Source organism: Gilbertella persicaria (genome assembly GCF_025201335.1).
Source record: "Gilbertella persicaria strain CBS 190.32 chromosome Unknown B0P05scaffold_10, whole genome shotgun sequence".
Taxonomy (NCBI): Eukaryota; Fungi; Mucoromycota; class Mucoromycetes; order Mucorales; family Choanephoraceae; genus Gilbertella; species Gilbertella persicaria.
In genome coordinates this window covers 508,487-535,009 of record NW_026251971.1, presented here as the reverse complement: position 1 = coordinate 535,009, position 26,523 = coordinate 508,487, and the positions used below count along the sequence as shown (strand labels likewise).

At 37.1% G+C, this 26,523-nt stretch overlaps 9 protein-coding genes across 9 annotated transcripts; 4 read left to right on the top strand and 5 right to left on the bottom strand.

The window, feature by feature from the left end:
• Positions 1–30: 30 nt before the first annotated feature.
• On the bottom strand, positions 31–10,810 carry B0P05DRAFT_569943 (uncharacterized protein; the record flags this gene model as incomplete). Its single annotated transcript, XM_051581280.1, has 24 exons — positions 31–378; positions 423–567; positions 612–685; positions 737–964; positions 1,011–1,271; positions 1,321–1,390; positions 1,439–1,582; positions 1,629–1,761; positions 1,819–1,945; positions 1,990–2,082; positions 2,132–4,180; positions 4,231–4,410; positions 4,455–4,799; positions 4,881–8,235; positions 8,257–8,673; positions 8,720–8,967; positions 9,018–9,545; positions 9,592–9,741; positions 9,792–9,860; positions 9,906–9,964; positions 10,041–10,377; positions 10,423–10,535; positions 10,589–10,666; positions 10,714–10,810. The coding sequence occupies 24 exons, from the start codon at positions 10,808–10,810 to the stop codon at positions 31–33; spliced, it is 9,648 nt and encodes a 3,215-aa protein (XP_051437161.1).
• A 352-nt stretch (positions 10,811–11,162) lies between these two features.
• Positions 11,163–11,752, bottom strand: B0P05DRAFT_506535 (uncharacterized protein; the record flags this gene model as incomplete). Its single annotated transcript, XM_051575540.1, has 2 exons — positions 11,426–11,752; positions 11,163–11,378 (listed from the first exon to the last, which is right to left on the bottom strand). Exons 1-2 carry the CDS (start codon positions 11,504–11,506, stop codon positions 11,163–11,165), a joined length of 297 nt encoding a protein of 98 aa, XP_051437160.1. The 5' UTR covers positions 11,507–11,752.
• Positions 11,753–12,518: 766 nt separating this feature from the next.
• B0P05DRAFT_465971 (glucose inhibited division protein A-domain-containing protein) lies at positions 12,519–15,230 on the bottom strand (the record flags this gene model as incomplete). The annotated part of the gene is made up of 15 exons (XM_051574302.1): positions 12,519–12,617; positions 12,666–12,726; positions 12,775–12,871; positions 12,920–13,029; positions 13,083–13,110; positions 13,138–13,269; positions 13,316–13,651; positions 13,718–14,021; positions 14,081–14,193; positions 14,247–14,348; positions 14,398–14,470; positions 14,539–14,709; positions 14,757–14,812; positions 14,866–14,961; positions 15,005–15,230. The coding sequence occupies 15 exons, from the start codon at positions 15,228–15,230 to the stop codon at positions 12,519–12,521; spliced, it is 2,004 nt and encodes a 667-aa protein (XP_051437159.1).
• Positions 15,231–17,384: 2,154 nt separating this feature from the next.
• B0P05DRAFT_466016 (uncharacterized protein) lies at positions 17,385–18,290 on the top strand (the record flags this gene model as incomplete). The annotated part of the gene is made up of 3 exons (XM_051574304.1): positions 17,385–17,577; positions 17,629–17,858; positions 17,907–18,290. The coding sequence occupies 3 exons, from the start codon at positions 17,385–17,387 to the stop codon at positions 18,288–18,290; spliced, it is 807 nt and encodes a 268-aa protein (XP_051437158.1).
• A 400-nt stretch (positions 18,291–18,690) lies between these two features.
• B0P05DRAFT_533449 (uncharacterized protein) lies at positions 18,691–19,859 on the top strand. The gene is made up of 7 exons (XM_051577210.1): positions 18,691–18,838; positions 18,879–19,011; positions 19,068–19,124; positions 19,174–19,300; positions 19,359–19,457; positions 19,511–19,596; positions 19,641–19,859. The coding sequence occupies exons 1-7, from the start codon at positions 18,738–18,740 to the stop codon at positions 19,848–19,850; spliced, it is 813 nt and encodes a 270-aa protein (XP_051437157.1). The 5' UTR covers positions 18,691–18,737; the 3' UTR covers positions 19,851–19,859.
• A 12-nt stretch (positions 19,860–19,871) lies between these two features.
• Positions 19,872–21,660, bottom strand: B0P05DRAFT_533442 (uncharacterized protein). The gene is made up of 2 exons (XM_051577209.1): positions 20,648–21,660; positions 19,872–20,598 (listed from the first exon to the last, which is right to left on the bottom strand). Exons 1-2 carry the CDS (start codon positions 21,551–21,553, stop codon positions 19,879–19,881), a joined length of 1,626 nt encoding a protein of 541 aa, XP_051437156.1. The 5' UTR covers positions 21,554–21,660; the 3' UTR covers positions 19,872–19,878.
• Positions 21,661–21,717: 57 nt separating this feature from the next.
• On the bottom strand, positions 21,718–22,394 carry B0P05DRAFT_533437 (uncharacterized protein). Its single transcript, XM_051577208.1, has 3 exons — positions 22,275–22,394; positions 22,162–22,229; positions 21,718–22,106 (listed from the first exon to the last, which is right to left on the bottom strand). The coding sequence occupies exons 1-3, from the start codon at positions 22,300–22,302 to the stop codon at positions 21,810–21,812; spliced, it is 393 nt and encodes a 130-aa protein (XP_051437155.1). The 5' UTR covers positions 22,303–22,394; the 3' UTR covers positions 21,718–21,809.
• A 664-nt stretch (positions 22,395–23,058) lies between these two features.
• On the top strand, positions 23,059–23,937 carry B0P05DRAFT_569938 (uncharacterized protein; the record flags this gene model as incomplete). Its single annotated transcript, XM_051581279.1, has 2 exons — positions 23,059–23,145; positions 23,197–23,937. The coding sequence occupies 2 exons, from the start codon at positions 23,059–23,061 to the stop codon at positions 23,935–23,937; spliced, it is 828 nt and encodes a 275-aa protein (XP_051437154.1).
• Positions 23,938–24,274: 337 nt separating this feature from the next.
• On the top strand, positions 24,275–26,502 carry B0P05DRAFT_585248 (uncharacterized protein; the record flags this gene model as incomplete). The annotated part of the gene is made up of 2 exons (XM_051582423.1): positions 24,275–24,764; positions 24,821–26,502. The coding sequence occupies 2 exons, from the start codon at positions 24,275–24,277 to the stop codon at positions 26,500–26,502; spliced, it is 2,172 nt and encodes a 723-aa protein (XP_051437153.1).
• Positions 26,503–26,523: the final 21 nt, after the last annotated feature.

The window sequence follows — 26,523 nt, the reverse complement described above, 5'->3', positions numbered from 1 at the left end:
AATAAAGAACATATATATCATTGTCATCGTTTATTGTCTTTCACTTTCTTCTTTTCTTTGTGCTAAGGTTTCTTGAATGATTTTTGCAAACCATTCTCGACTGGTTTGTTCTTCAATACAGAGTACGCGAGTTACCTTCTTCAGACGCAAACAAACACCATCGGGTCCAGAATTAACGGACTCAACAGTGTCTAAAGGAATAGCATAATCCAATTTCAAATTGTCTGAACGAACGATGAGAATACGAGTGTATGTCAAGATAGCAATCGTTTCATCATTGTCAACAATGCTATGAGCAATATAGGTTTCGTGGAAAAATTTACCACTTTCCAATTCCTTGAGCCACATTTGACCCAGGGCTTCTCTTTGTGAATAAGACTAAAAGGATAATGAGATAAAATGAAGACAAGGAAGCTACTTACAGTAACAATGCCATCTCTGCCTGTAAAACGGGGAAGTCGCTCACGCTTTAAATCACCTCCTTCAAAGACAGTGGTTGTCTCACGAATACCTGCTGTAATATTACTAGCCATGTCCAAAAAGCCAACGACAGGTTTTGTAAATGCACTACATCATGTTAGTTTTCTTTTTATATAGGAAATCTATCTTACCCAACAAGACCTTTGCCGACACCTCCAACGAATCCTACAACACCGCCAGATTCTGCGCCTTCAATAGGACGTTTCTGTTTCAAGTGAAAGTGAGTTTGACATAAATGAAGCGTATACTACTTTACCACAAGACCAGCAACACCACTTGCTACACTAGTACCAAAGTAACCTACACCTTGCGTGACACCATAAATAGCATGCGTAGGTTTATTTCTTGTCATGTTCATACGACGTCTGTCTTGGAATTTTTTATCCATGGTGGCGGCAGAAATACCTTTACCCAAACTTCCAGTAAATCGACTCATACTATCGGTAATACCAAACACACTCTTTTTCATGAATCCTCCTACGCCCTATATGATCCATTAAGGAAGGCGCCCACTTTTTTTTTGAACTTACCTTGGCTATACCAATACCCAAATCTTGAGGTCTATCACTCATAATAAAACCTTGATATGGCTCATAAAACAATTCGCCAAAACCAGAACTAAGGGTATTGAAGAGACCTACAGGATTACCAAGAATATCAATACTGCCCAGTACCCGATGAATCTGATAAACAATCTGGTCTTTGTAATGGAGCATGATGCGAGCAGTAAGATCTTCTGAACTTGCTCGAAGATTGTCGACAATCAATGCATTTAATTTGACAGGAGCATCCTTAGTAACATAAGATGAGTATCAAACATATACATCCAAACAAACTTACGTTGATGTTACCAAGTGTCATGGTAAAGACATTGAACACATAGCCCATAGGAGAACTTCCAGTAGATGCACTAGAACCAGTGAGTTAGTTGAAAAATATGGGGGTGTTGTTCACTTACTTTGAGTTTGTTGCATCCACATTGTCTGTCCTTACAAAAGACAGATTTAATCTCATGGGCTGAATACAAAATTCCTCGAAATAGTAAAGAGCTTCTTCTTTTTCAACGACAGGCTCTTCAATCTTCATGATAAACATATTGGTTCTTGTATGGAATGTTAGTGTCTATAATGGCTTGTTGAATGACTTACTCATCTTCAGTACGCTTCAATTTCATATCTAATTGTGCAAAATCTAATAAGGCATATAAAAAGTCTTCATCGATTTCAAACGACATTTCTTGAAGAAGAACTGAAAAAAGCTTAAAGTATAAAACACCATGCCCTACAAAAGAAAAGAAAAAAATAAGATTATATGACACAGTGTATTTCTTATGCTTACTGTCATCTTTGACTTTATCCAACGCGACATGAAGAGTGGGATGGGTTGAGAGTTCATGAGACACTTTAGGAAGCGTTGTTGGATAGCACAAAATAGGATAAGTAGAACCATACAGTTGATTATCAATCTGATAAGCAGATTTAGTATTATCATTTCATTTTATGTCGTTACCTGTAGCCATTGAAGACTCAACCGAATGGATTGATACATATTGGAATCAGTGTATTTGAAATCTAATCCTTTCATAGTTGCATAAGCCAATTCCTTTAACAAGAGAGGGTTAGTTTAATAAACAGATTCAATTGTTGTGTACCTGAGCATGTCGATTAATCACTGAGATACCAAAACCAGCCAAATTAAACTCGAACACATAATTGATAATATGTTGGATATTGATTGTCTCAAACGAATCACGCACACTTCCTTCTCTAGAGGTTGAAGCCAATGTAGAGGTACCTGAAGACTTGGGACGATACAAACTTCTTGAAAGATCAAAATCAGTCAATAGTAAAACCAAAGCAGAATCATCTGCAATAATATCAATGGAAAGTGTATTGCTACCAACAGGACCATCACGTTGCTTCATGTAACGGAAAGGTACCTGTGCACCAATGGCTTGAAAGTTGATACTACGATGACGATTACCGACAAGCAATTCAAGTCGTTTTTCTTTAGCAATGGGGATATCCCAAGAATACTTGTGCTTTTCTCCAGGTGATAAAGTGAACAAACGAGGTTCTTGGAAAGCTTTCTTTTGACGATCTTTCAAGTCATAGTCTTCTGGGTGAATGTTTTCTTGTCTGAAGCGAATATCGACGCTAGATTTGTTGACAATATAGTAAGGCCAGTCTTCGTCTTGACTAAATGTGACATAGATACTTGATTCTTTGATATGGGTGGATACTCTGATCAGATAAGGTATGGTGCCATTTCCCTTGTCCAGTTTGACAAAGATTTTACCAATTTCATGAATATCAAAAGGTGATGACCAATGGTCTTGAAGTTCTTGAAGTTTAATACAAAGCCATCGAACGTGTGATTTGGTGGTTTGATAAAGGGCAAGTTTTTGTTCTGGATCTATTGTGATTGTTTCGTCTGCTCCAAATTCACACAAGTTAAGCTTAAGGCCAGTATTGTTTTTTAGAATGTAGCGAGGTGTGATGGTCACGATCTTTGTAAGACGCAAAATACCCACACCTTCTTCTACTTTGATACCAGCATGTCTTGCATAAGTATCAGATTTTGAGAGTAAAGTGACATCTTGACTGTTACCTACAGCTTCGAAACTGATAGGATCACTCCATTTGGATTCATTGATTGAGATTTGAGCACGGTTATGATGATTGAATTCAGGATAAGAGAAAATAGTAGGCACAATCACTTGTCCTTCTTTATAAGCAGGAATGTTTTCGACAGTGGCATTGTTTTGACGATAGTTTTGACGTTGTCGAAGACTAATAGGTAACCCAGATTTGTTTAAGATCAGATAAGGAGCAAAGATACTAATACTTAAACTGTCTGTTGTGTTTGTGGATCGAGTAATGTTCATTCGAAGGTTCGTAGGTACATTGTTATGGTCTCGAATCACCAAGGCTTCACCTATAGCTGAGTAATTGGGTGTAGTCCTGATAATGGTTGTTTCACTTCCATTGTATCGATCTGACTTCAAATCGAGTTGAATCATAATAGTGGCATCATTCTTGATAGTGTACAAATGGGCTGTTTTTCCTTTTCCAACAAAGGCAGCTACTTTTTCACCTGTAGTTTCTTCAATCAAGGTCAAATCAAAATCAAAAGGTAGCAAGTTTTCAACCTGAACGGAAGGACATACTTGGATTTTCATCATAGGATATCGCTTTACAAGAGGGTTGGTTCTGTCAAACACAGCATTGATCTGATAATTGTAGGATGCCATTGCATTGTCTAGAGAGGAACATTGAACGGATTTGAATGACCTAGGAAGCAAGACATCAGACCATATTAACATTTGTTTGCTCCATTCGTATTGATTAGAGGGTCTGACTACAACCCAATAGCCATAGGCAAGTGCAATAGGCACATGATAGATCTCTCCAGCACTCAAAGTGATAATGTCGGACTGCATTTGACGGTCTTTGTTTACAACAGCTAGTTGAATCACATCAGAACAAGTATTTTCCAGTATAAGGCCACTTCTAAAAGTGACATATTTGATATGATTTTCCAAGTGAATATCGACAATCAGACGATGATCAACACCTTTTACAGTAGGTAGCAATCGATAGACAAATTCGCCTTCTTTATCCACAGGCACATGAAGGATACTCTCCCAATCAAACTGGTTTACTTGTAGGCCAAACAAATTCTTTCCAAGATTGATTCTCTAACATGTCTATTAGCTACGTTTGTTGATTTGCGTTTTTTTTTTTTTACCTCTCTACGTTTCTTCCAATCACGGAAGGTCCAAGATACAGACTCACCGTGTGCTAGCTTGTGAATGTTATTATTTATATTTTCTGCATCATCAGACATGTTCCAGAAACTCAAGTCATAGCCAGTGAAGTTTCTGATTAAATAAGGCTTGACTTGAACCTGAGCAGTCTCGGCTAAAGGCTATTTGAACAAGTTAGTAAATGAAAAGCAAGATGATCACATACCTTGATATCAGAAAGTGTTTCTGAGATAGCCAAAAGGCTTTCAAGGAAATTATGTGTAATGTTGAATTGAAGTACGTCTTTGGATTGTAATGCAACATGAGTTGACTTGTCAGTTGAGTCTTGAGAGACTTTGATACAAAGGTTCCATGGTTCAATAATAGGTTCCCAATGTGAGTTTTTAAAGTTAAAATTATTGGCCTTCAAGTAAAAATCAACATTAGCCATCATAGCTCTTGACCAGTCTGATGCATTCACTGTAAAAGGATTTACATTAACATCGACAAAGGGTAAATCATGCAAATCTTCAATCAAAATGATTTGCAACCCTTCAAAAGAAGCAGTCAACTAAAAATAGCAGTGAATATATATGATGGCTTACAGAAATACCTACAGATTCTTTTGACATGACAATAAATGGCTCAATACCCTTTGGCTTAACTGACAAAGCACCATGGCCTGATGATTCGGACAAAGGCGTGTTTTGATTGTTTGTCTCTTCTTCCAAGACAGCATTTGGGGAAGAACGTCTATTTCGGAAGCATCATTGTCTGTTATTGAGGGTTTTGGAGCCGTGTTGTTATTGGATGCTCCCATAAGTGCCATCACCTTGTTTGTAATGGTTGTAATCAACATGAGATCTTGATAAGACAATCGAAGAACGATATGCTGAACATGAAGTGTTATGGATGTCAGGTTATGCACAGAACCTGTGGCTGCATTGACAATACCCAAAGTCATACTAAACTCTTCAACAAAATGCATAGTAGATTCTTCTACATTATCCATACGACACAAGACCATACGAATACCATTCAGGTTGACTTCAAGGTCTTTCTTTTGAACCACTGTCAATTGGTTAAAGGAGAGAATCACAGCTTCAGACGATTCTCTTTCAGGACTTGCAAGACAAAGTACTTGAAGGTCAACCACATTCACATTGAAATGCATTTCAGTAGGTGGCGCTTGGTTTTGCTTTTGTTGTTTAATTTCTGCTTGTTTGTTGTTCATGCTTCTGCTATGTGATTGTGCGTATTTCTGTGCTTCAGTAGGTTCAATCACAACAAAAGGACTCATGAAGAAATCCTTAAGTAAGAACAGATAGTCTAAAGACAATACAATCTTGGGGCTATCGACTGTGATATACATATCTATCACAGGTATACCTTCATGCTTAAAGGACCACATCTTGAACTGAAATTGAGGGCCGTCAAGTGTATTGGCAGGAAGAATTTCCTTGAACTTTGATTTCGATTCAGCTCTGGTATCTGCAAAACTGATGGATTGCATATTGACTTCCATCAACATGGTCTCATTTGACATATTTTGTAGTTTGAGTGAAATATCATTAAAGGCCAATCTCGAAAGCATATGTTGATCCCTATTGTCAATATCTTCATCTTTGCCAGTTAATACTTCAAGATAAACCGTATTTAACTTGATCACCAAGTCCAATGTGATTTTGGCATCTAAGCTGGCTATACTAACTATGTCTGAAGTTTCTTCAGACACATGCGAGCGGGATGAGCTCGTCAGTGCTTTTTTGTCTGTCAAGATACTTTCGACCATCTCATTTTCTTGTTGTTCTTCTTCTTCTTTTAGTTCAGTGGTAAGGAAATTGGTTTGAATAAAGTTCCATGTTTTTAGCAATGATTTGTATTGTTTTTCAGTCAGTGCCATACGAACATCTGAAATGTTGCCTTCAATCTGAGTATCAGGACATACGGATTCTTTGGGATTCTCAGGACTTTGGATATGAAATACAATATTGAGGTCGTCAATGATAGGCAAAACATGCTTGGTAGACTCTCCAGATACGTTATGTACAACAGTCGAAGACCTTAAACTAATGTCGTAAAGACCAAAACTGATTTGCGTCATAGGGACAGAAACAGAGTTTGGAATATGGCTCAAGTCTCTCTGCAAGACAGTAGAGAATTTGTTCTTGGCTCTGATTTCACCAAGATGAGCAATCAAAGCATCTGTCTTTTTGTTATCGCCTACTGGGAAGATTACAACAGGACTCTTGACCTTGATATCGAAGTGGAATCGGCTGCTTACTTCTTGATATTGTTGAGCAGTTTCGATAGCAGAGTTTCGAGCAGCATCGTACACCGTCTTCATCTCCAAGAACTCCTGTAGGAAATTGAGCGTTGGTTTCACAGAGTCAGTAACAAGTATTTGAATAGCACCCATATGAAGGACAAACTTTTGATTGTACCCAGGAAACTTAGAAGAGTTACTGTCATATGTCTTGTAAGTGAAATCAGCTAATTCATCACCAACAATACTGATAATGTATGTATCTGGCACAAGAGACGTTGTGCCTTGAACTGATGCACTGCTTTGACTTAATATTTGGGTATCATCAGACAGGGTAAAGTTGCCAAACTTGCCATTGACTTCAATCGTTGTTGGTTCAAGCAAAATCAAAAGTTCACCAAATCTTAATTCGACTGTACCCAAACGTTGTCCTTCATTATTTAAGATCAAATTGACACTGTCCATATGAATAGCTACTTTCATTCGGTTGTTATTGTCCGTTTTGACGTCCGTGTCTGGCTTAATGATGGCTGTCTTTAGCTTATTTTGCGTTTGATGATCCAATGCTGATGGCTGTTGTTCAGTATTCAGATAGTCATCATAAAACACATCCCCCTCATAGACTTCTTTACCAGTCTCAATAGACGTAGATGATGATGATGGTGGTCCTGTAAAAGTGTTCATGATCCAATTGTAAATTCTCAAAATGGATTTTCTAGTCACAACCACCGTCAAAGTAGACAATGCCACGTCCACTGTTTGATCATATCTTTCATAAAGTTCTTCAAACTGGGGGTGTTGTTTGGACGCTTTGATGTATCTTACATTTACAAGTTTCTTTTCACCTGAATGGCCTACTGTTTGTTTTCTGTCAATGATACCAGAAATGACTAAATGATGGAAATCGCCTTCGTGTTCCGTCATGTCTTTCACGCTTAAAGCCTTCAAAGATACATCAACAATAAGATCGTCAGGTCTTGTTACCACAGCAAGCTCAAAGTTTTCAAGCAACACCTCACACAAAAGTGTCTCTTGAGTAGGATCCTGAGGTGATGTTTCATGTACCAGTGCCAATACTTTATCAACTTGGAAATTCAACTTGAACTGCTCCACATCGGATGCTGAGATACTGACCCCTCCCTGAGATGCAGTAGGCGAAGCCAATTGACTATGCACAGAGGCACGATCACTGTCTGAATCAAGCAACAGAATATCTTGATTCTGTGAGCCCCAAAAGCGTTCGGTAATAACATTACTGTTTGCTGGTCCAAATTGAGGTTTTTTAGGTGTAGAACCTTCTTCTGTCTTGGGGATCACAAAATCAATGATTTTCATCAAAACCTTATATTTACTATCGGACAAGTTGACTGAAAGCAAAGGAAGTTGACCTGATACTTTGATCTTGGTGAACTCTGTCTTTCCAGGCAATATACATAACTCAATCAAGAAGTCCATGTCAATGCGCTCAATAAATCGAGCATCGACACCATGACGAGGAGGATGTCCGTGTAGTTGCCATAGACACTCTTTTGTATTGCTGCCAATCAATACTTTGGTTTGACTCAGTTGTAAATTGAACTTGTCATACATCAAATCTTCCAACGTCTTGATGTCTTGTTTGTTGTATTTTGTGATATCTTTGCTCTTGATATCATGGATCACCTCTTTGTCAGCGAGTTGACTGTCTACGTTAATATGACCTGCATCTACAATCATCACAGGAGAATCTTGGCTTGTCAAACTAGAGTATAGTTAGCAACACATCAAGGGACCAAATCGTACAACTTGCCTTTCAGGAATAATAATGATGGGGGCATCCATATCGACATCTAATTCGAGTGTGGTATGTGTCTCAAGAGCAAATTCCAAACCGGCTCTTGTCTGAAGCTTAAGATCTTCAAATGTATCGCCTGCAGCAACAATCAATGCATTTACACTCTCCATTTTTGAACTTGGAGGTTTAAAGAAATTGATGATGCCAGCGATAACGACAGGACTGTAAATGATTTCCAAATGCCTCATTTTGAGTGAAATGGCATTATCAGCCTTGTTGCTGAGAGGCTTCTTTTCAAACACGACAGAAAAGAAAGGATCTTGAGGTTTAGGGAGCTTGATTCTTGCATCAGAAAGTCTTCTTTCTGCCTCAGCTAGATTATTGTCTACATCAAGCAAAGAAGATCTAAATGAGGTGAGCATACAACTGTACTTATTTGATAGATGCTTACTGTCGATTGTTCTTCTTTTTAACGCCAATAAGTTGAGGATACATCGTGTCTTTCGTGGCCCCATCAAAGAGTTGTAAATCACCCAATGCAGCATCGATTTTCATTGAATCCACCATGTACTGAATCACATCCACAGTGACTGTATCAAATACAACAGAAACAAGGTTTGTCTCGTCTGGTTTCTTGACATTTTGTTTCAATGTAAAAGAACCTCGATTCAGTTTCGTTTTGAGTGCAAATCGAATAGTCTTTATAAATCATTGTTAAGACATTGTTTTATCAACAAAGGAATACTTACGTCTTTAGGAACATCCACAGCAGAAGCAATACTAGCCTTGTCTTCAACATATTCAATCGCATTATAAAGCTCTTTCTTTTGTTCTTCAGTCATATGAATAGAATCTGTATCATCATCCTCACTGGTCTCTCCTTCTTTGTTCGTAGATGAGGCACCGCTCAACCAACCCCACCATCCTACTTTAGCATTTTCAGCCTTCTTTTTTTCATTTTCCTTGTCAATTCTGATTCTTTCTCTTCGAATTTTTGATTTTGCAAGGCTTCTATAAAACCGAATGTCTTCAAAAGACAGTATACGCTCTAATTGCGCCAATGCTTGTGTCTGCTCTTCTGTTGCTTGTTTCATTTTGTCTGCCACATAACACTCTACATACTGCAATCGCTGGTCTCGTCGTGTCTTGAAATGATCCCAACTCCATTTGTATTTCTTTTCATGTATCTCAGATAAAACAGCATTACCGGCAAACTTGAAGAATTCTTTAGGATGAGATTTAGCTGTCTTTCCCTTTCCTGGATGGAATTTCAAATACTATAGAGATTAAAATTAGACCTTCATCAAGTGCTGGCTAAACTACCTTTCTCTTTTTTAGATTAGCATGAAAGAGATCAATCATCAGGATAGTATCTCGGTATTGATGGTCGTCTAAACCAAAAGCAAGTTCATCAAATAATAAAGTAACATCTGTCTTGGGTATATCTCCACCCATATTCTTGTTTAGTTTAATCTATTGTGGAATATACTTGAGTTAAATTGAAATAGAATGTCTTTGCTTACTTTTCCTGTACCAGAAACAGGCTTCAAAATATATTGATGTTCCTTGGGTGAATTAGAAGATGTAGGAATCTAGACAATAATAATAAATAACCAATGCACGTACAAGGTAATTACCAAATCTGTAAAGACTTGTGCTGCTTCTTCATGATGCATGCCTGCAAGGGATCTACTGTCTGTATTCCAATAAACAGACAATGATTCAAGAGTAGCAAGCTATACATGGTTTAGTAATCATATCAGTCTATAAACCCTTTCTTGCCTTGTTAATTGTACTGGTAGGATCGCTAATAAACTTGGGCGTCCATGTATCGTCTGTAGATAAAGCGCTTAATTCCTTGAGTGTAATACCTGCTGCAAAAGGATGACCTGGATCAGAAATCTTGTCTTCATATCGAATATGAATATTCTTCATCACAAACTGAAGATTGTCTACTATTTTAGTAGTAAGTTGAGCTAAAAATCCATCACCACCTTTGCTGGTCTCTTTGGACTGATGTTGTGCTTCTGGTGATTCAAGCATTTCAACAGTCGATAATCTTCGGCGTTTCAATTCCTGAGCACGCTCTTCCTCTTCTTCAACCGTAACCTGTCAAGAGTGAGAATGCAAGTAGGATAATCAAGATTTACTTACGGTTGCTTCGTTTTTAGGCTCTGCCAGCAAGTATACATGGTCAATTATCACCTTGACAGGTTCGTTTCTCAAGTTGGACCAAGGAATGATAAGTGTTAATTGACCCAAATAGCCTAACAAGAGCATATTAACATGCTATCTTTTTTTCTTTTTATTCATTTTCTACCTTCTGATACATTGATAGGAAGGTCGAGTTTATCAAGAGCATCCCTTCTTAGTTTCAAGTCTCGAAGGTTTACTTCTCCTGTAATAAAGTTTAAACCTGAAACACTCTTATTTTTTTTTGTATACCTTTCCACATGCCAATCTTTAGCTGATCATAGTTCAAGTTAGACACATAGTTCTTCAGAAACCTGTTTAAGATATTGGCCACAAGTGACTCCAACATATTGTTTTCTTAAACAAGTACACGAAAGAAAAAGAGAGAGAAAGGCAAATTCGCATTAAAGCTTTTAAACTCCATTTCCGTTTCGATCGGACAACTTTAAAGTTGATATGAGAAGTACGCCTAATAGGCATATAAATGTGTACACATGTATATTTAGATTTGCCGACTGCCTACAATTGTGCTAGTAATGCAGGCCTTCAGTTGCACTTTTTTAAAGGCGTTGGCCTACCTGCTTTTATTGATCTATATTAACAAGTAACCAGCTTACAACCAATACCTTTTTTGTTCTAGCGTCAAGAAACATAAACATAGGCTCACAACAACCAACAATCTTTTTGGTACAACAGCAAGTTTATTTTACAACGTCATAAAAACTGTCTGCTTCTTCTTTGTCATCCGGAAGCAAGGCACCAAAGCCTACCCTCTTGATTGGTTTCTTGATTTCGTCGTTCGTCATTTTTGAAAGAGGAGTACGACTTTCTTTGGAACAGAGCATTCTTTCAATCTCAGAGCTCTCGTGCTCTTCCTTCATTTTTCTTACTGTGTTCAAGGCTTTCTCCAGAAAGCCCTACATACAATTGCTTTTTAGTCTAAATCCTAAAATTATTGACTTACCTTGAGTAACCAGGCAAAGTTACCCAAAGCAAAGACAATCTTTACATCAGCCTTGCTGGTTGGGACTGTACACTTGTACATCTTTTTATAGATGTACAGTTTAGAAGAAAAAATCTCCAAAGTTCAGAGGCACAGATTATTGTCTAAATTAATCAATCAGATACTTCTGGAGCATTACACCAATGTTGGTGCATAGACGCCTACGTTGAGGTCTGTAGGCGCCGAGTTATGCCATCTTTTACTCAAAAGTGGAATAATAGATTAGTGATACATATCTGGGAGGAATTGTAACATTGTCTTTGTTAGTTGATATTCAAATGAAAGCAATAGGGAAGAGCAATAAAAATGTATTTTCTCCCTAAAAAAAAGCAAGTTTCTTAGGGACCACCGCTTTTTAACTACTGATAGTTATAGCGCCAAGTTATACTTATTGTGAAAATTAAAGCAAAAATTAAATTCTAGAAATTAAGCAGAGCATAAGATGCATGAATAATCACTTACATTAAGTTGTAAGAAAGAGCAGAGAACAAAAGGGAGATACATTAGTAACAGATATAAAACAGTATATGTAAAACATTGACACAAACATGAAATGGTGATTGAATAATTTTTTCAATTGCACAATTACTTCAACTCATTACATTCATACTACTACACAATATGACCAACTAATACCAAGCTGTGATTGATGCCAAAGGCTGTATTGCCAAGTACTGATGTTCTTCTACTTATATTATCTTAGAATAAACATTTCAACAAACTATCAACAAAAAACTGAGCGCATCAAGTATCATCTTGGCATACTAAAGGATTCTTGGATCATGATACCTTTGTTGTTGAGCTCGAATGACAAAAAAAAAAAACTGGGCTAATTTTTATTTCGATTCAGTGCATGTCTAAGTTCAATTCCTTTGACAACTATGTACTCATGACACCTAAATGTGTTTTTCACCAAGCTTTTTTTCTGTTTCTTTTGAGTTGAGCAATAGTTAAGGCCCTCAAATAAAGTAAATAAAGTCTTTATTTTCTTTTTCTAAAGGGTAAAATGGAAATTGCTTTTGTCTATTTAAATATGGAATCATTATATGCATTCCTAGTCTACAAGTATCTTTTTGTTAAAAGTGCGCTTTGCATATTTCATCAAAACTACCATAGCGGCAGGTGTCATGCCTTCAATTCGCTTTGCAGCACCCTAAATGACTGTTAGTTTGATGCTGACAACGTTATATAAAGTACATACAAGTGTTTCAGGACGCACAGTAGCCAACTTTTGTCGAACTTCATTAGAGAGTTGATCCATCCTATCATGCTCATTATTAAGCAAGTTCTATGTATTGACTGGTACTTACCGTAAATAATCCAAGTTGATATCAAGAGCTAAATGTTCATCTCTTTTCAAGGCCAACACTTCCTGTTCTTGTCGCTTCAAAAATGGCTTATAACGTCCTAGACATGATATCAATAAAGAGATAGTATTCAATAAAGACAAGCTACCTTCAATCATAATACGCTCTTTGAGTGTAGGACACAAGTCTTTGATTTCAGGTATCAGCTCATGAAAGTGATCCAATGTTATATTTGGCCAAGTCAGTAAATCCAAACCACTACGCATAAAGGTAAACCATCTGGAAACATCAACATTTAAAACCAAACTCACCTTCTCAAAATACCATTATCATTAATGGCTTCAGTCACGGATCTTGTAGCAGGACTAAGGCCATGTTCTGACCAACGTTTGGCAGACATTTTGGTATTCTGGAGTGCTTCTATAGCTGATTCAAGTGCGTTTGAAGCTGTTTGATAGTGTTCCCATCTATTTTGATTAATGACACCTGCTTGATGTCCTAAAGAAAAGAAAAGATGAGAAAGATTATGCTTATTGAGGATTACCTTTTCTAGTAAGTCTTGTATCTGCATTGTCAGCACGTAAAAGCAGTCGATACTCAGAGCGTGCAGTAAATACTCGGTAAGGCTCTTCCACACCTTTTGTAATTAAATCATCAATCAAGACACCAATGTAAGCATCAGATCGGTCAAGAACAAAAGCTGGTTTCCCTTGAGCGTGTAAACCTGCATTGATACCAGCCATAATACCTTGGGCTGCTGCCTCTTCATATCCTGTTGTACCATTGATCTGACCAGCCAAGAATAAACCGCTAATACGTTTTGTTTCCAATGTAGATTTCAATTCTCTGGGATCAATATGATCGTATTCTACACCATAGGCTTCAAGATACAAACGTTAATCATCAGGTCGTCTATTTTTTTTTTTTTTTTTTTTTTTTTTTTTACCTGGCTTGAGCATATCCACATTTTCTAGGCCTTGAATCATTCTCAGAAAGTTAAGTTGAACATCTTCAGGCATTGTGTTTGAGATACCATTCGGATAGACGACGTCTGTATCAAGGCCTTCTGGTTCTAACCAAATATTGTGTGCTTCTTTTGTTCTAAAGCGCTTAATTTTGGATTCTAATGAAGGGCAATAACGAGGCCCTTTGACCGTTTCTCTGATATGAATGCTTTGATCAAAATGGTCTTCTATGTATTTATGAACTCTATCATTGGTACGTGTTTGATGACATAAGATTTGATGATCCTATCCATCTATAAGTAAAATACATATATATATATATATATATATATGGATATACTTACTGCATGAGGGACTGTTGTATTTAAATAAGAGAAAGGTGAAGGTGGATTATCACCTTCTTGAACTACAAGACCATCATAGTTGATTGTTTTTCCATCTAATCTTGCAGGTGTGCCTTATGTAAAGAAAGAGAATAAGTTTTCCATCAAAACAACTATTGGTTTTTACCTGTCTTTAAGCGAGCCAATTTGAATCCAGCGGATCTTAATGAGTTGGATAGTCCAATAGAGGGATTTTCACCAATTCTTCCTGCAGGCCATACTTTTAAACCTGTACATATACAATGAGTATACGCTTATTCTATAGGCATCTACCTAACCTAAATGGATCTCTCCTCCTAAAAATGTGCCTGTGGTAATGACTACATTGGGTGCTCGAATAATTTGACCATTCTCTATGTATACTGTTGAATTGATCCATTTAATAGCACTTGTTAAATACCTAGTTTGACACCCTTGACAAGTTGTGAGGCTCCTTTTTGTAACATATGTTGATGTTCTTGTTCAGTCATACCATCATTTAAAACTAAATCAGATACACTGCCTGATTGAATCGTCAAATTAGGGTAATGAGCAAGGTATTCTTGCAGATGTCTCTTGTATAGCTTCCGATCAATTTGAGCTCGAGGTCCCTTTTTATTTGAGTGAGATAATGACCCCTTTTTTTTTCTGTTCTTACATAAACTGCAGGTCCTTTGGATTTATTTAACACTTTAAATTGAATGCCAGCAAGATCTATTGTATTTGTGTGTGTTTATAAACAGAATGGTCATATCAAATCATCTTACCTGAAATACGACCACATACGCCATCAAGCGCATCAATTTCTCGGACTAAAACACCTTTGCCTACACCCCCAAAAGAAGGGTTACAGGACATTTCACCTACGAACATCAGTATCCAATCTTGGCTAAGTGATTACTGTACCGATTGTATCTTTATTTTGTGTCAATAACAATGTTCTTGCACCTGACCGAGCAGCAGCAGCACAAGCTTCTGTACCTGCGTGCCCTCCCCCAATAACAATAACGTCAAAATCATGGTGAACAGGTGTTGCTTGTCGAGATAGAGTGCTGGTATGAAGAGTGTTGGATCGGTATGCCCAAGTACTGATAAACTTGGTTGTCTTTCTAGATCGCAGTTGACGGTACATAAAAGGAAAAGATACCGAAAAAAAAATTAACTGCTGTCAAGGACTCTTAAAAGACTCATTAGAATAACTCTAAATGCAGCAAAAAACGAGTCACAAAATTCAAACTTGCCTAATCATGTTCGTTATTTATCAATCAACTGACTAAAAAAGCATATCTCTGCCTTCATATCCTCCTAGAGCCCACTTTATTGTGTAAATAAACGATAAAATACTCCACATAAGGCTATCTTTTTTTAAGGGAGTAAATACATTTGTATTGCTTTCATCTGAATATCAACTATCATAAAGACTCCTTCCAGATATGTATTACCAATCCATTATTCCGTCATTGAGTAAAAGATGGCACAACTTGGCGTTTACAGACCTCAACATAAGCGTCCAAACACCAAGTAGCACAAAGAGTTACTTGGTGCCTCATATCTATATTGGAGCAATGCATCAAGTGTGTATAGGGATTGAAATCTACTTAACGTCCTATGCACCATATTTGGAGCATTGATAGGAATGGTAAAAAAGAACTAGCCTGTTACTTGAGGAGCTTTTATACAAAAAAAAACCAGAAGAGTCGATATTGAGAGAATATGATGGATCAAAGACACCAAGTGCATATAGAGGAGTTCGGAAGGATCGGTTTCGAAGTTGTGCGAAGATACTTAAAATCCAAATAGCTGATGATACTTGTTGTCATTGGGAAGCTTTGATTATGTCCTTGAAAGAAAAAAAAAGTGACAAATTGTTATTCAATGAAAACCAAAGCATTCTGTCTTCCTCTGTCACAAAACCAGCAAGTTTTGGAACTTTGCGTATAAGTTACAAAAGAACAGGATCATCAAGACTAAATTAGTAGAGAGAGAGAATGAGCAGGGCTGTATTTTTGGGAAGAAATACTGGGTGCTCTTTGGAAGTAGTTAACAAACATTCAAGAAAGGCCATGGGCTCTAAGCTGGAGATTTTGCTCAAGGCCGGTGTTTATGACCTCTGGCTCATGCGAAGTTGGCAAGCATGATGTTGAGGAACTTAATGATAAATACACTAACGATGGGTTTTTGAAACTTCCAAAAACATTGAAAGGCATGCTTGCCATACAAGCTAAGAGTAGCCCTCAGAACATCAATAGCCTAACAAGGAAAGCTCTATTATGATCAAATCAACGACAATTTTGCGAAGGACTTGAAGAGATTTAGGCATAATGCCATACTTATATTTGTGAATTGATTTTCAACACAGAAAAGTAGAAATATAAACAGTCTATAATGCGAATGTGGGGAAAATGAATATGTGACAGATTGTGGAGATTGAAAATGGAAGGGAATTCCAATTCTTCTTACCACCACATTAAAAAAAAAAAAAAAAAAATCGAGCTTTTGCTTGAAACTGTATGAAGACGCAGTTATTGGACTTTGGTATAGTGACAAAAGTTATAGATTTGCACTTCCTGAATAGGTTGAATTAAAAAAAACAGCAAACTTGTTACTAAAATATTGAGTAAATAGGCAAAATTTTTTTACGAGGTTTCTTGATCATACCATACCATTTTATAATACAATTGGCAAGTAAACACTTTGATCAAAAACTAGAGCCTCTGACACGCATTTTGAATACTCAAGCTTGTTTATAGCTCAAAAAAAGATTGAAAGTTGTTAAACGAGCCTTTTTCGTCATTTTGGTTAAATTTTACAAGTGGCCTTTTTCTTTTGTAAGAACCAAGCCAAATATTACTTAGCGCAAAAAAAAATTGTATCTCGATAACTAACAAACAAAATATGGCAAGATGAAATATCATTGGTGGAATTAATTTTAGCAGTACGTGATTCTATCATTAGTAAGCTAAAAAATTTTGTACCAATTTAGGGATCGGAAAACTGGATGCACACACACACACAGTCAGAGTAAAGAAAACTATGAAAATTTGGTAGCCAGTAACTGGTTCTTTGTGTTTGTACTAGTACACATTTATTCAATACAGAGAAAAGAAAAAGGAACTACGGAAATAAAGTGATGTTATAAGTTGATTAGAAATACAATCATGCAAAGCATCGCGGCAGATTTATTTAAGCATTACTCACTCAATTACAAATCCATTTTTTTTATTTTTATAAACTTTTTTCTTTTCTTTTGTGTCTCCTTCTCCCCCCCTTTTTTTTCATTGATTTTATGAAAACATACATTAATAGGAAACGCAAACATGATGATCGTCCAGTACCTTGTCCTTATAAAAGACAACAGTTAGAATCCAATCACCCAGAGAAGCACAGCAAATCCCATTCATTTGAATACAGCCAAGCTTTTTCACTTTTACAAGCTATTGAACTTAATAGACGACAGAGATTGAGCAAGAAATGTCTTGGTAATACTCCTTTAATCATCAATCAATATCACTTATTTTTTTTTTGTATAGCTCATTTGGCACTCTTTGTATCTCAAGCTTGGGAAGACAAGCCTTGTCAAGAGAAAATACAACAGCTTTATTATATGATGAATAATTTATTAAACACAACAGGCATTGATCTGAATGAACCATTTGAAATTGCACTTCAAAAGTTCTGTAGTAGTCCAGTATCTACACCTACTATTTGCCCTAGTGTTACTCTCTTGATAGCCATTAGTTATGTAGAACGATTAAATAAGGTAAATAAAAGCCCAAGAAAGAAATCAAGAAGACTGATGTGTTTATAGCGTTATCGTAACCTCAAAGGCACACCAGGATGTGCTTCCCGTATGATTATGGTGGCCTTTATCATGGCATCAAAATACATACATGACAGCCTTCGATTGATTATTTATACCAATATCCGAAAACCAACCAATTCAATTGTAGCCCCAATCACACCACCTACTTCGCCAAAGATGCCATCGCATACTTCTATTCAAGACCGTAATATGAGAATAGCTCGTATGGAACAAGAGTTTCTATTCTTTCTTAACTATGATTTGTCTGTCAACGATCCTTCTCTTTTAGTCCAGTGGGCTCATAGCTATGAACCTAACAACAAACAAACACCTTTTGATTATACCTCAGCAGACGAAGGCGATGATGAGATGGATGATGAAGAACCCTAATAATATCTGCAACACCTCTTTATAATAGTACATAATCATTTCTTTGCCCTTTTATATATATACAACATGATAACCCTTTCTTTCTCTTCTTCTTTTTTTATATATATATATAATACATTTATCATAAATCAATCATAAAGCACTTTATTTGAATTAATAATCAATCACAGAAAACAAAAAAAGGCGTTTGATTTGTAAGCAAGCGGAGTATTATGATTGGCTAAAGTAAGATCATCATCCGTATAGCCATTCTACTTGAACTTTGTTGCTTTTTAAAACACACCGTATTTTATACACTTTCAAAATAAAGTCAATCAGTGTGTATTCTGTAAAAAATAAAAATAAAAAATAAAAGCATGGTTTGAACTCAGTTCAGATTTCATGTAGGAGAGACACTTATTTTTTTTTTTTTGCACTCTCTTTGTTCCCCTTGTTTCAACTTGTATTATGAAGTTTCTTACAGCTGCTGTAACCTTGTTCTCATTAGCCTCGACCGTCTTGGCTTATGAGGCTTCTACTGTACCTTGTATTATGTGGTCTCCTAAAGAGTAAGCATATATTACCAAAATAGAAGCTAATTTTCTCAAGTTATATTGTCAACACTTTCAAGACAAACAGTCAGACAGTCATTACCAAGTCAGATGCCGTTTCTACTATCATGTCTTCTTTATCTGCTGATATTTGTTCTGCTAAAATGATTGCCTTGGTTAACCAACCCGAGGTAAGGATATATATATATTTATATACACAAACACGGTTATTGATGTTGAATGTTAGATTGAAACCAATAGTTTGGCTCGTCATGGGTATGAAGAAGCTTTCATTCAATTGAAGGTAATATCCTTATACCAAGGAACACGTTGAAAGAATAATAGTGCTATAGGAACTTAGTTCAGAAGCAACAAGTCGTTCTCAGATCAGATACATTTCACATGGCGTTGATGTGAATCAAGTTGCAAAGGCAATTGCTCGTCAATGTGATGCCTCTGTAGCTACTTTAGATCCTTATAGTAAGATAGTTTGAATAGAGGTATACGATATACTGACGCGTTTTTCTTTCTTTTGTAGCTATCTCTAAAGAAGATATTTCTGGAAATAATACACCTGTCATTGCCATTGTACCTCTTCCTGCTGCTCATGACGATGTTGATATACTCAAGGCTAATGGTAAGATAAATAAAAAAACAAAAACAAAATAAGAAACTCAATGATGGGATTAGATGCCTTGTTGGGACAATTGATTGAAGTAGTTGAAGAAGCAGTTCAAGATGATTATGCTATTATTTACACTTCAAACTCTGTCAAAGTAAGTATTAAGATATGCCTATCTTATTCTCTAAATACCTTTAGTCTACTCATACCTTGAAGCGTCGTGCTCCCAACACACAAGATTTGCCTATCTTTAAGAAATATCAATTGTTTACACCTGGTGTCTTTATGGTTCTCGGTGTTGTCTTTTTGTTCTTGTTTATTGCTGGTACTGGTATTAGTTGGTTAGTTGGTATTCAAACCCCTCTTCGCTTTGAAGCTACTCCCAACAAACAAAAGAAGCAACAATAATAAAAGATTTTTTTTTTTTTTTTTTTACTTAAATACTTTGTTGAATAAGTTGGGGTTGAAAAGCACTATGATATAATCCAACATCTGTAAATTTGGCTACACTGACAACAGAAGGATCACAACTGGTGACCGCTAAGCCTGCATAAATATCGCGTGCCAGCACAAGGGGCACAACAGCAAATGTCTCCCAGGGCCCTGATTCTACTTGCTGTGTTTGGGCTTCAAATGTATCTTTGAACTTTTGACGGATCAGACGAAGACGATAAGGAGGAGAAGCTCGCATTTTCTTGATCAGTTTAGTGGACTGGAAATTATCGTATCGGACTTGGACAAAGATACCTTCAGCAGGAGAAATACCAAGCATGATTAAAGGGGAGCCATGGCCCAAATGTTCACGGATCATGATGCCTGCCTTGGCACATTTAGCAAAAGCAGAATGAGAGCGAACAGTGGCTTCCATCATGCCTTGTATGCCTAAGGGTTGATAGACAAACCGGAAAGCGTCTTTGTCATTATCGATATCAGCACCTGAACCCCATAAGGTAAAGATAGAGTCTGAATCAGCAGAGACAGTACCAGGTAAACCAATACGATCCTCTTCACCTACATCCATTGTTTGCCAATCTCCAGGTAAATTAGGGTTAGGAGGAGGACCTGGTAAAGGGTCTCTTGGATGCATCAGTTTTGTCTGTAACAAAGGAGCTAATTTCTTGGCTAACAATGCATGGCCTGCATCTGTCAAATGTCTCTAGAAAAAAAAATTAAGCAAATATATATAAATCATCAAGATGACTTACACTATCCTTATAATGGTTAGGTCCATATCTTAGCCATGATGTCGTGTCAATAAAGTAAATATGTTGATCTCCTTGTTGATGTGCCATTTTCAATACGGCTTCTTGAGAAGGACGAAACATGTCTCCCAAGGGCTCTGACAAGATAAAGATGGGTGCATTTTCACTCATGGTTTTGCGTACTTTGTTAAGGAATGCACCAAGTGCATGTTGGTATTCTTCTGGTGTATATTCTGTCTGATGATCATTTGCACCTAACAAGACAACCACACTCCAAGGTGCTACTTTGTTTTCTGTGTCTGTGTGAGAGAGCAAAGACCAATCAAAATACTTGTTGTCCATGCCATCAATCAGTGTTGCGTCCTTATAAGCAATATGTGAATGTTCTAAACCTAATAAGTCGCTTGTTAACCAAGCATAGCTAGAAAATAAATTTTGGCTTGTTTCAAGGCCCAATGTGAGGTCATGGCCTACAAATTCCACAAGTGGTGCCGTAGTGGAAGGTGGTGGAGATGCAGTCATGCCCTGGTCATCTACAATAATCGATTGAAGACAAATGGACATATCGTATGGATCAATGTCTGTGGCCACCACCCATAACTCGTGTGGCCCGTCATGGTCGAGTCCAGAAGGGAACAAATCAATGAGTTTGGTTGTATTTCTAAAAGCGACTTGGTGTTTCTTGTTCAGTTGAACAAGGAGTGAAGTAGGTTTGCTAAGTTGTAGTTTCACAATTCGAGTATGTTCTAGTATCACTTTAAAATAAGCACCGGGCCAGCCGCTTTGTATTTCATTGGAGGATTCATGCCATCTACCAACATAGTGAATATTTGGATCTTGAAAAGAGATCTCCTTGCCAAAAGCAAGAAAGGTATAAAAGAGTAATAAAATGAAGTATTGATACAGCATGATATGCTTGTATTTAAATAGAGATAAAGAAAGAAAAAGAAAGAAAGAGAAGAGAAAGAGAGAAAGAGTATGATAGTGTTTATTTACTCAAGAGAGAAAAAAAAAAAGTTTTCATGTGTGAAAGAAACACTTTCAAAATGGTATCTCTCTCGTACGTTTTAAAGCACCGAAGTTACAGAGAGCGGCTTTAATTTTTTTTTAAAAGTCTTTTGTCATGTTCAGGTACAATTCTAAACAAAAGAGACAGCTAGCTTTATTACATTTCTCTAAACATTTGGCTCCAACCACGCTCTAATTGTCCAATATAGCCACCATTTTCTAAATCCCCTTCGTCCTCCAAATCAATTGGATGATAAGAAGGCGTTTTTAGTGACTCTTCTTCGTCTGTTAATATGTCTTCTTCCATCATATCTTCATTTGTTGGTGATTCTATAATCATATTAGCAAAATTAGCTCTTGCTGATGCTGATATTTGATAGTGTTTTGTGTTTTGTGGTGCAATGCAATGCTGCGAACTATTCAGTTGTATACGTTTAGCTGTTGAACTTTCAATCTATCAGATAGACGAATAAGGGGTATGTTTAAATAGAAGAAAGAACTTTGCTTACTTCTTCTGGACTGTCCATGACTTGAATTTTTCTCTTTAGAGCTGTCGTGTTATGTTCTTGTTGTTGTACTACCACTACTCTATGAATACAATGCTTCTATCATTTGTACTCACAAATTGAATTAGAAAGTTGGAACTCCATTGTGTTTAGAAAAGGGGAAAAAGAGAGAGAAAGAAAAAAGATGTCTAGTGCATCTAAAATGCATGTATTAAAAAAAGAAGGAAAAAACGTCCGAACCGATAGAGCAGTCACTCCAATGCCCTTTTCTTATTTACCTCAAAAGTACAAACACACGCACACACGCATGTTTGAAGATCTTTAGGTAACACATAGTTTGTGCCAATGATCATGATGATCGTAGATATCCTTTTGCCAAGTTTACTGTTTGCTGTGTCGATCGAGAAAAGGCTATACAAAAAGAGAAAACTAAATCATGCCTACAATTCATGCGGATTCAATTCTCCTCTTTCTTCCAATAGGAGAAAGTAGAAATAGTAATTCATGCAAACTACGCCGTACACTGCTATGGTTCAATTTAGGCAAAAGAGAGAAAAAGGCGCATTATTTAGATTTCAGCCCTAAATAAATGTAAATCAATCGAACTGCATGGCGCCATTCAGAATCAATGCTATGTTATGACAAATAAAATGAGAAGGAGTAGTAGCCCAGGTTTCAAGCAGGTAGGACAAAAAAATGGCATCGTCAATAGATTCAGGAGAAAGCGATTTGTATAGGCGTAATCTTATTTCTATTATTGTAACCATAATGCATCTTGTGTAATGCAAAAATATGTATATATATATATATAAATGGAGTGCTTTGTTTGACATCTTCATTAACTCATTCCTTTCTTTCTTTCTTATTATGACAACACCTGTAGCTGGCTGGTTATCTAAAATGATTTCTTTACCATTTGGTAGAACTCGCTGGATATCTCGTTATTTTGTCTTGCTTGATTCTGAATTACGATTCTATAAAGATGAGGTAAAGATAGAATAACTTACATAAGAACATCTCATTCATTATTTTCCATAGCATTCTGACTCACCAGTGCAAGTATTGAATTTACGTCAAGTCTATCAAGTCATTCCAGCACCCAATGCTCAGCATCCCTTCTGTTTCAGACTGGAACCCAGCCAACAAGGGCAATGGATCAAACCTTGGGTCATTGAATGCAAAAATGAATTCGACATGAAAAACTGGCTTGCTGCTATCAAAAACAGACTTAAGAAAAACAATGAGGACAAAAGATCCCACCGAGCTGCATCCACCATCAGTGTAACCGATGCTTCACCAGAAATGTATCGTTTGCCAACACTGCCACTTCGTTGTACAAATTTGGAATCTGAGCGCACTGTAAAAAAGGAACCTTTGTTGTCCCGAAGAAAGCAGACATTGGCTCCTATTGTTACTGATCCTTCCTTTTTATTTCAACCTCAACTGACTATATCTCCTCCCATTTTGAACCAAAAACGACGCAGAAGTTCTTTTTTATTACCTTCATCCGTTTCTTCTGCAAGTACGGTGCCTTCACCCACAGGAGCCGTGATTGGTCCCCTGGATATCCCTCATGACGACATGAGTAAACCTGTCAAACCATCTCTTTCTTATGCTCAATACGTCAGCAGCACTATACTTTTGGATCGAATCCAACAAAAGGACAGCTATAAACAACTTGTACCTCAACCTTCGTTGCAAAAAGGCCAACAAAAGGAATGTGAGGTTTCTTTAGAAAGTCCAACTTTCTTAACGTACAAAAGACGCTTTCGTTTATAATTTATTAATCTATATTTAATACTCTTCATATATTGACTATATGACAAGAGAAAACAATGCTTTTTCTGTACACATTTATTTAAAATTAACCATTGAATTTACCCGAGATATGTTTTTAAGGAGTAATTTCTCTTGAATAAAATGTTAATCAATCTAAACAAATTTCGCTTGTGTAATTCAAGCAATTGAAAAGAGAAAGAGGAAAAGAAAAATATTTGTCGAGATGCCCTTTCGAGTTTTTGTTTGATCCAAAAGATCTGCATTCCATCTTGAAGAATGTAAAATAATGATAACAAAAATAAAAAGTTATTTTCTCTGTCTATTCTTATACAAAGTTATGAAATTTAAATTTGCTGTATTTACAACACTTGTATTTCTAACTACTGTTGTTGTATCAAATGAAGTCGTATTGCACAAGGACAATCAAAGTTTTATTCAATTTCATTGGAGTATTGAGTCTGGGTTGGCTAAAGAAACATTCAGAATAGATGTACAGAACAAAGCACGTATTCAAGTGGTTGATTACATGTATTCAGGCGATACTTTCGAAGTGTTTGACAACGGACTTTCTTTGGGAAACACATCTGCAACCCCTATAGAGAGTGACAAGAAGGCCTATGCATTCACGCCTGAACAAGCACTTGAAGATCGTCGATTTAGTAAAGGCATATTTGATCTTGGTAATGGAACACATGTTATCTCCATTAAGGCAACAGGATCAGCAGGAATCGGAGCCATTCGTTTATTGAATCTGTACTCAAGTGGCAGAATTCACAAGCGACATTATCATGAATGTGTTGACTGCAATCGTCGCAGACATAGGCATGGTAATTCAAACATGCAAACACTTGAAAAGACTATATGTTTATAAACACGCTTTCAGATCATCAAGCTACCACTGCCACTGTCACTGTCCTTTCTCCTGTACTTGAAGCTACATTTGAAAGCACACAAACATTTAGTTCTGTGTTTGTGAGGACAGTGCCTTCCGTTTTCAGGCAATGTACTCCCTTGACAAACACAATTGCGCCGATAGCCGTGTCTTCAGCACTGGCTTTTTCCACTTATACAACTACCTATATCACATCAAGTCCTGTCCGTTCTGATGTGACAACAATATTCGTTACACCAAGTACATTTCTATCGATCTATCCTACTTTGATTGACTCGACTTTTGTCACAACAGAAACAAAAGTCACTGATTATCTTTCTTCAGTAACATCTACTGGAGTAATGACGATTACAACAGCCAGTTGCTCAGAAAGAACAGGCTTAATCCTCCAAGAACAAACGTTGCTTTCTACAACAGTGGTACGGTCTACATTCCGAGCATCTAATGGATTCACAGTAACAACCACGGCTTTCTCTGTATCACCCGCAACCAGCACTTTGACAACCACGACTACAAATACAGTCGTGGCTTCAACCATTGTACCAACGACTATTGTTTCTCCTACTACCATTGTATCCATTGGATCAACTACAATCATGGTCACTTCAATTAGGCCAACCACTGCTACAATCATATCAATAAGTCCAACCACAATCACCACCACCAATACCATCACTACGCCTATAACCACAACAACTGTTTTTACAAGCTTGATTACTAGACCAATCACTCTCATTTCTACAACTACTGTTTTTTCAACCACTACTTCCACAGTTACAAGCATGGTTACTGTGCCTTCTACAACCACGTCCATCATTACCACAGCTGTTTCCAATACAGTTACCAGCTTTTCTACAATCACGAACTTGGTTACTGTAACCAGTTCAGCCACTATTACCAACCAAGGCACAGTTACCAGCACGGTCACTAGTTTTGGCACGGTCACCAATTTGGCCACTATCACAAGTGTGGTAACAGCTACAGCTACTAACTTGGTCACTGTTACCGAATTGACCACAGTGACTGATCTGGCTACTATCACTAATTTGGCCACTGTCACCAGCCTTGTCACCAACCTTGTCACCAGTTTGGCTACGGTTACTAACTTGGCTACGGTTACTAACTTGGCTACGGTTACTAACTTGGCTACGGTTACTAACTTGGCTACGGTTACTAACTTGGCTACTGTCACCAATCTAGCCACTGTTACTAACTTGCTAACTGCTACAGCTACCGTAACTAATCTAGCCACTATCACCAATCTAGCCACTGTCACCAATCTAGCCACTGTCACCAATCTAGCCACTGTCACCAATCTAGCCACTGTCACTAACTTGCTAACTGCTACAGCTACCGTAACTAATTTGGCCACTGTAACCAACTTGGCTACTGTTACAAGTCTTGCTACTCAAACTGTCACTAATTTGGCCACTGTCACCAATACGGTTACCAATCTTGCCACTATCACTAACTTGGCTACAGTCACCAACCTGGCTACAGTCACGAACACCATTACCAATCTGGCTACGATTACCAATTCCATTACTGTCATATCCACCTCTACTCTTACCCTACCAGCTCAAACGATTACTACTACTTTAACATCCGTGATTACTTCCATATTTACTACAAGAGTATCGTGTGCTTTAAATTTACTTGGTATCTGTGTTTAGAATATTTTTTTTTTCCATTAA